Source organism: Nesoenas mayeri (genome assembly GCF_963082525.1).
Source record: "Nesoenas mayeri genome assembly, chromosome: 15".
In the NCBI taxonomy this organism is placed as follows: domain Eukaryota; kingdom Metazoa; phylum Chordata; class Aves; order Columbiformes; family Columbidae; genus Nesoenas; species Nesoenas mayeri.
The window spans coordinates 14,145,719-14,154,181 of NC_137559.1; the positions used below are offsets into that span (position 1 = coordinate 14,145,719).

Consider the following 8,463-nt stretch of genomic DNA (forward strand, 5'->3'; position numbering starts at 1 on the left):
CGTTATAAAAGTACTGAAAAGCATCCAAGATTGCTGAAGCCACTGCAACAAGAGAGAGGGGTCATAGTACTCAAAAACTTGCAAAATGGCACCCTCTTTTCAAACCTTGTTTGGTACTTAAATTGGGGGTATGTGGGTGTTTGTTAGAACTAAATGTTAACATCACAACTCTTTTAAGAAAATGCCTTCACTCTCCCTGGTTTTGTTGCAGATTTGGCCTATATTTTTTTGCCAGAACGGTATTGTTTTAGTACGTGGGGGTTGGGGAGAGGTGAATAGAAATGCCAAATTATGTTATAATTCTTGATACTCAGGGGTAGAGCATATCGTAGTGACTGCTGATTTTATTATCTGATGTACTGGTAAAATTACATTTATTTTTGCTCTTTCTATCCAAAAGTCAAACTTTTTTTCTTTTTTTTTGAGACAGTTTTCAAATGCTTTCGTTTCCTTTGTGGCAGTAAGAAGGGAGTCACTTTAGCATTAATTTAGATCCTATGTGGAAAGATTTAGGGACAATACAGCATAACTAAAGAATAAGTATGTCTGTCATGATTTCAGTAAATTTCATTGAGAAAACATAGTAGTATTTTGTTTGGAGGAGTGATTCGAGAAATTAACTGCAGGATCAGAAGCAAAATAGCAGATCTGGAATAGAAATGTGCTGTTTATAACATTCCTGAGCAGAATGCCATTGCTCGATAATACTTACCAGAATGTCTCAGGTTTCTGAGTCCTGAATTTTGGTGACTATTCATACCATAATTAAGATAAAAAATAATCTTGGCAAATGATGTTTGCTATTCTTTAAAGATTTTATAAATTCAGAAAGGAAAATCACTGCAAAGAGACTCGCTTGTTTCTGCACACTTAAATGTTAGTGTTTATCTTGGAATTCAGAGAAACGAGGCTTTACTTCAGTGTTTTGAACAGTTCGTTTTCCATTCAAGTCTTGCATCACTTCCTCTGTTATCAATCACTGCTTTCTCACTAAAGCTTCTTAGCAGCTAAAAAGAACAATCTGCAGTTACTTTGAATCTGTCTTTATTTTTCAAAAATAACAAGTGATGTCCCTTGTACTTTAAAGGAGGCTTTTTTACAATTGTTACATGTTGTTTATAGTAAAGCAAGAACCTTTAGCAAAAAGTAAAACTGAGTGGTTTTTTTGAAGTGAGCATACAACATTGTTTGGGGTTATCTTACCAGAAAGGTAAAAAACCCAATAATCTTACTGTTATCCCACCGATACCGATATCCATTCCATTCCATTCTCAGCTTTGTTTTTATTTTCTTTTTTTTTTTTTCCTGCCTTATGTTCATGCTTTCTGTTCTTTTACAGGATTAATTGGAACCCTATTGAAACGGAAATATTTTTAAGGTCACTGTGTATTAAAGCCAGAATCTAATTCTTAGCTTCTGTATTCACTACATTGCCTTGTAGAGTTTTCTGCAGATGCCTGTACACTTGAACACATGCTGTTTCTTACAAGAGTCTAAAAATGGTCTGTCTTGAAGCTGGATACCTGTTACTTTAATGACATCTATTACCCTAGTCTGAAAAGAAAAAAACCCTGACTTTTCTGGGCATACTTGCTCATTTAAGGCTGTATTGCCTGCTCCCCTCCATTCACTGTCCTGAGCCAAATGAGCAGTTAGCTGGGATTGAAGGGGGAAAGGAACGTGCAAAGAGCCTTGAAGAGTTTTTCATTGTGTGGGAAGGTGTCATAGCATATCAGTTCTCTGTGGCATGTAATACTTATTGCCAGTTTTATCTGTGTTGTATGCTCCATGCTTAACAGCACACAGGAAAAAAACGTCGCATAACACAAGCCTGTGTAAAATGGCAGCACCTTTCAGTTACAGAAAGCACATTATTGCCCTTCCTTCTCTTTCATAATTCTGCTTTCTGTGATCGAGGTGTCACTTCAGTGTGAATCTGAAGAATGACATGAGAGAATGACTTCCAAATTTTTGTAAGAAACAAGCCACCTCTTGGGAGAACTAGTTACAGAGGGGTTCTGTCTTTTTTTTAATAACATTTCTAAAGAGCTTCCTGGTATGGGGTGGCTATTCAGTTTATACTAAATACTGGAGAGGGTTGCTTATTCTTTCCCTCAATTTCCTCTCTCTAGGAATATTTCTGATATTGCTGAATATTCTAATACTGTGTAAAATTTTCTAGTTCCTAATTTAAACAGATTCTTGCTGGCATTTGATGTTATGCCTTCATAATATTTTGGTTTATTTCCTATTACTAAAAAGTGAATGTGTAAGCATAGTGCTTGACAGAACTGCATTTTCCACCCAGTTATTCTTCAATATTCATAAATAATAGTATACTGTTAGGCTTAATGTACATACTAAGTTGAATATTGATTGTTTCTTGCTGTTTTCTTTTATTAGATGATGCATCAGCTCTGGAGCAGCCTCAGATGACCATTTCTGGTCAGACGATGTTGACTGATGAAACTCTTCCAGCTGTCTCAAAGTCTAGCAAGAATGCTGTAAAAACCAATGACATAGAAACGGCAAACCTGTCTCCCAGCCTGATTCCTGCGCAGCAGCCCACGATATCCTTAATAACAGATGACAATACAGATGCACTAAGTGTGGAGTCACTTACCCTGGTGCCACCGGTTGATCCACACAGCATTCGAACTTTCAGCTGCATTCCCCCATCGTCTTTGCAATCTGAAGCTGAAGTTTCCAAGGTAAAAGAAGTAGAGGAAGAATGTTCTGATTAAAGCCAACCTGCAGGCTGTGCTGAACAGTGAAGCAAATGCAGCCATATTCTTCCTTGTTTTTTCTTTGGGAGTCCAGATAATTCGTGAAGCCAGCGAGGCTATCTGGTCTGCAAAAGAGCCTCACTGCCAAAAGAGAATGTGGGCAGCTTTTAGAGCAAAACATCAGATGCTCAGCATCTTTAAACTAGACAAGAAAAACAAACAAACAAACCAACTTTTGAATCTGAACTGGTTGTTTCTTACCAATTTGTGTTATGAAGAACATGGAAGTATTTCAGAGCACCTGCTTTCTTTCTGTTATAGAGTTTCAGCTGCAGGAACTAAGTTCATTGTAAAAGGTCTACAGTATTATGGCAAAGTGAAGACATTTTTGGATACCTGGCTTCAGGATATTGTATCATTACTTCTCTGAAACTGGAGACATACCATTGATCAGAAAAAATTATATACTATAGTAGAGAGATAGCGTTTCCATTTGAGACATGGTGTGTTTTTCAGTTTGGTTGGGTTTGTTTGGTTTTTGGTTTTTTAATCCCAGTCTCATTCATCTTTTGGAGGTCTGCATGATACCAGCAGGCTTGGCCACTTCCAATGTTGTCTTTGGAGAACTCCAGACTTCAATATTGTCTTTTCCATGTGTAATATTTATTTCAAGGTTTGATTCAAAGCCAGATATATGTCAAAAAGCTTTTTAAAAGGTAAAAGCCTGAAATTTAATGACAAATGCTTGTTCGAATTAACATAAGGGATTTTTGAGACTACTTTAGTTGTTGGTTAACCAGCTACAGAGGAATGTGAAATATTTTAAGAGATTGCTATAGGTTGTTTGTTTGCTTCTGACAGTCAAATTGCTGCACCTCCTTTGTACTGAAGGACGGCTTCTAGGAGGAGATGGAAGCAGTTTTACTATAAAGAGGTTTTTAATATGTTCATCTTCATGTAGGAAGGAGGTCACCACATCTAACTGATAATTCCTTTTCAAGTCTGAAACTCAAAAGGAAAGGTATTGTGTAGTTTTTTTCCTATCTGGGATAGTATCACAGTTAAGCAACATTACTACAGAAAAGTGATCCTGAGCTTGTGCCTGCCTTACTTTGCTTCCTAGATCTGATACCAAGTTGACAGAAAGTAGTGGAAAAGTGTTGATTAAAGTCTGAAATGTTCCTTGCGGATTTGATACGTAATTTAACACGAATGGAATTTAAGGTGTCACGTCAATTTCCATGTGTGTTAATTTAAATTAATAGTAAAATGAGCAGAATGTCCTTCTTGGTCTGCTCATAACATGGAGTGCTTTCTGGCTCTCAAAGATTGAAGACTGCTATTTACTGTACTTGGTCTTGTGATTTCAGTCGTCGGTGCAATGTTTCCTCTTTCTATCTCTACTAACATTGATTTCATATCAAATAGGTGAATCTGAAAAGCTTTTATCTCTTCTTGGCTATCAGATGAAATACTTGAAGTGATTTCAAATGTTACATATGCGATTGACTAATCCACAAGTATAACTTTGCTCACTTTTTCCATCTTTTCCTTCACATAATAACTTAATCTTTAAAATGTGTATACGAGGTGTCTGCAGTTGAACACCAGCACTTTTTTTCTTCCCTCATTAGCTTATGCGTGCAGTTTTCTGACCATTCCAGAGTGGCTTAAACTCTACATTAATTCTGAGAGTTATCTGTCTTCAGCACTGCTGTGGATACGGATGAGAAGTTGGCATTGCTGGTCTAAGAGCCTGCCTTTTTTTTGCTCGTATCCTTGGGGTGAGTTTACACAGCGGTCACTGTTGCAGCTGATGTACGTGCACCTGAACAAGCCTGGGATTCAAGTGGTAATTTGGGCATAAGGACCACATAAAATTGTATCAGCTGAACTGATGACAGTCTAGTCTTCCTCTAGTTTGTTGCACCGTTACACTGTACCCCTGTAATATTCTGAAGATAACTATAAAAATGATGCCTTATTTAATTTGAAAGCATTTTATCTTAGTTGTTAACCTTAACTGTTGACCTAGATTACACAAAATGCCACCCTTAAAGAGAATTAATTTTATATATGAAAACATTTATCTTTATTAATCTAATTTCAAATTCAGTTATAGCAAGAGTAGGGCCATGCACAAGGAGTCTTTTTAATGAGTATGTATAGTCTCACCCTGGAGCTGTACTTCACAAGAAATGAGACAGGGGAAAAAAAAGGTGACTTTGTGCTTTTCGGTGCCTTTGAGTGGTTTTGAAATCTCATGACCAGTGAGATTTACTGAGAGCTTCACAGGAAATGGCTGAGATAGATACTGGTATTAGGAGAACAGAAGACCTGCTGGCAGAGCCTTGCTGGTGTGGAAAGGTGGGATATCTTAGCAATTCTATTAAACATTCTCTGCAAAGATGGAGTAACACTGGGAGCTGGTGCTCTGCCTGCACCAGCTCTGCTGCTGATGTGTTGTTATATAAATGCTACAACTGGTACAGACCATTCTGAATCTCTGAATGCTTATGCCACAGAAGCAATTGATTTTGATTTGTTTGCTTCTGATATGAAGGTATATGTGCCTAAAGTTGGACTGTGCTTCATGCTGCATTAGGAGACTTCAGAATGTAGAAGCTTTGGAGATGCTGAAATAATCTGTCATCGACAGTCTTTTATCTCTGAAAGTTCAGTGTTACTCATCTACAGTTCCTTGAAGAGTATCATATCTGTCTTTCCTTTATCAGAAAAACTCAAGGGCTGTTTCCTTATCCCCCTTTCACTGTAAAAAGGAAATTCAACCAAGAAAGTATTAGCACGTCAGCCACAAATGTAATTTTTTTCTAAACAAAAATTGATGTGAGTCAGTGTAACATCATTCTTTTTAACCAAATCCAAATACCAAGTTGCAGATAAGAGCAGCAGCTGAACACCTGACTGTGTAAAAGGCTCACTACTTCAGTGTAACAATGCAGAGGGAGGTAGAATCACTCTAAAATAAATATAACAGTGTTCCAGGGCAAAATGCCAACATTTTGGAGAGATGCTAAATTCTCAATGTGTTTGTAGAGGCCATGCCTATCTACAGCCAGATTCTGTCAACATGAAACAGTTCTATTATTCTCTTTCTTTTGAGAAGAGAAGCCAAGGCATACTGAATGTTACTTTGCTGTTTTATAGTCCGCATAGCTCATTTTATCAAATTTTACCAACCTATTACTTGGTTAATAGAACTATGTATTGTCTTCACTGTTAGGTCTCCCTGCTTCTTGCTGGTCCCCTTTGCTTTTCTGTCATCCAGTGTACAACAGTGGACAAGACCCAGCTTTTAATTTGTGAAGAGAGTAACAGCAGCAGCCACTTGGTAATTTGGTCAAAAGTGGAGGGAGGAAACATTAGTGCCCAGTTCTAATGTCTGCTTCACCAGAGAGGTAATGCTTGCAGTGTAAAACTTGGGTGCAAAAAAGTAACTGGTTTGCAGAAACTCTTTGATATAGAGAGAAACCAAAGGTTAAGCTTCCTGCTTTTCATTTTACAAGCTGAGTGGATTAAACCAAATTCATTAGAAATGCGGTCACATATATTAATACAAAACTAAAAGCTGTATTTTGTGTGTGAAATCATGATGATATATAATACAAGGACTGAGCTCATTTCTATTCTCCAATGCTAAATTATGAGAAACTAAAATTCTGATTTCTCTTCCTTTAAGCTGAGCTTTTTTTAAAACAAAGGTATAAAGTGACACCTGTTAAAGGAGCTCCTCAACATTCTTTGCTTTACAACAGTTGGAATTTCCTTTGAAGTCACTTGGTGAGGAAAAATTGGGAATCTCTTCCAGGATTCATTTATTGTTTTGCAATATTGTTACGAAAGGACAGGTATGTGACATTTAAAACCTCTTATTCTGTATCCAGAATTTAAGACTCAAATCTAGATCAGTATTCAGAGTTGAAGTCAATGTCCAGTGATTCATATGAACCCTTTGTCCAATAGAGACAGAATACAGGGAGAAATAATGTCCCTTTGTGGATTTGAAGTATTATTGTGTGTAGAATTTTAAAACCAATGGTTAAAGTATTTTGTTTATAGCAAAGTCAGCAATCTTTAGAATTTAAATTACTGTGATTTTTTTTTTTTCTAATTAAGCAGTAAGACATGAGTGACTTAGAACTTCCACACTTAATGCAGGTGGTCTGGGATGATAACTTTAAGCAATCTAGGAATTCAGTAATTGCCCTGCAATTGAGTGTCATTTTACAGCAGTAAATTGGATTTAAAACTGTATGCTTGACAACATAGGTAAGCTCTCAGACAAGAAGGTCAAACTCTCAGTGTGTGAAGCCACTTCACCAAAGTAAACACTTGAATGGCATGGTGCTGTCGCTGCTGTAGTGTGATCAGTCACTCTTCCCATGGCACGTGTTACAGGTAAATAACTACAGAATAACCAGTTAATAGTTTCTCTAACCTGCGAATAGTACTCTTCAAAACAATCCCTCCATGCTAAACATTCTGCTGTTGTCTTCACTAACCAGCTAAAGTTAACGGGAAGTTGCATTTAAAAGAACATTGCACGGGCAACTGTCATCTAGGAAATCAGGTGCATTAGTCCTATAGCTGAACCTGAGGTGTGCACAGAGACATCAGATGGGGCATCAGTGAGATCGAGGCATTTTGCCTCAAAGATGATGTCTCTTTGATGAGTCTTGTACTTTTCAGGCAACCTAATGCTAGGCATCTAAATATATGTTGAAAATTCTCTTCCTGACTTACTGTCATTTGCAGCATGAATTAGAAACAAATAGAATAACTCTTACTGGCTCCTGTTGGCTTCTGGAAAGCAGGTGGTGATCCAAGCAGGGCTCGCTAGGGTGGGATGTTTTTAGGGGACGGGAGGGGGAAGCGCTTGGGGTTTTTTCCTGCTGCTCAGCAATTTTGGAGCAGCAACAAAGACATGGGACGTGCAGTTCTGGACTGAGGCTCAAACAGAAGGTTCTTTCATATGGAAATGTATTTTTATATTACATTTGTACAGAATTTTCCATATTTTGATCTCCCAAAATTTTTAGATTTGCGCATTGCTCGGATTTCATTTGTTCTGCAAGGTGTTATAAAACATGTATTTTTATGTTCGTTAATGTATTATAAATGTAAAGCTAAATTTTGCTCGTCTAATAAATGTGCACTGTGGCAGTATCTGTTTTATTGTTTTGCTAACTTGAATCCATTTGTTCTTAGTATGAAAAGGAAAAACTTGAGTCATTATTGTGACTGTCTCGTTAGCATAATGTGTGGAATGCGTTTATTAAAAATAAAACAACTAAGAAGGTCTCAAGAAGCAGGTAATGACTAAGAATACTTGATGATAAAAGCTAGAGTTCAATAAGCTTCAGACTAGTATAGAGTGTTCCCAGGATTCTTTTAAGATCTTAATCTTAAGGTACATGAGGTGTTTTTTTTTCATCCTGTTCTCCATTGGTTTTGGTCCTGGGTGCTCATACTACACTGAGTTTGACATGGTAATTGCAATCGGATCACTTAGGTGTGTATGAGACGGTCTGAGATTTTGTGTTTGGGTGTATTTAAGGGCTGTGGCAGAAATATTATATTTACAGTGAATACGAACATAATTTTGGAAAGGATGGAGAATAGATTCAAGTATCCAAATTTATCGACTCTCAGAATTTCTAGGAGTTTTGTTTTGGCCAGCAATAGCACTGAATAATAGATTGCTACAGCTCCTGGG

At 37.2% G+C, this 8,463-nt stretch overlaps 1 protein-coding gene across 3 annotated transcripts in view; it reads left to right on the top strand.

Moving 5' to 3' along the window:
* The window catches only part of CLEC16A (C-type lectin domain containing 16A), a 72,682-nt gene extending 65,098 nt beyond the window's left edge, over nt 1–7,584 (top strand). For 2 of the 3 annotated variants that reach the window (XM_080353799.1, XM_080353800.1), the window contains one exon: nt 2,404–7,584. In XM_080353799.1, the coding sequence (XP_080209925.1) occupies nt 2,404–2,744 (341 nt within the window). In that variant the 3' untranslated portion in view covers nt 2,745–7,584. Of the gene's footprint in view, nt 1–1,339; nt 1,596–2,403 lie in introns of those variants that run through there. The other variant, XM_080353801.1, reaches the window with a different exon arrangement.
* The last annotated feature ends 879 nt before the right edge of the window (nt 7,585–8,463 follow it).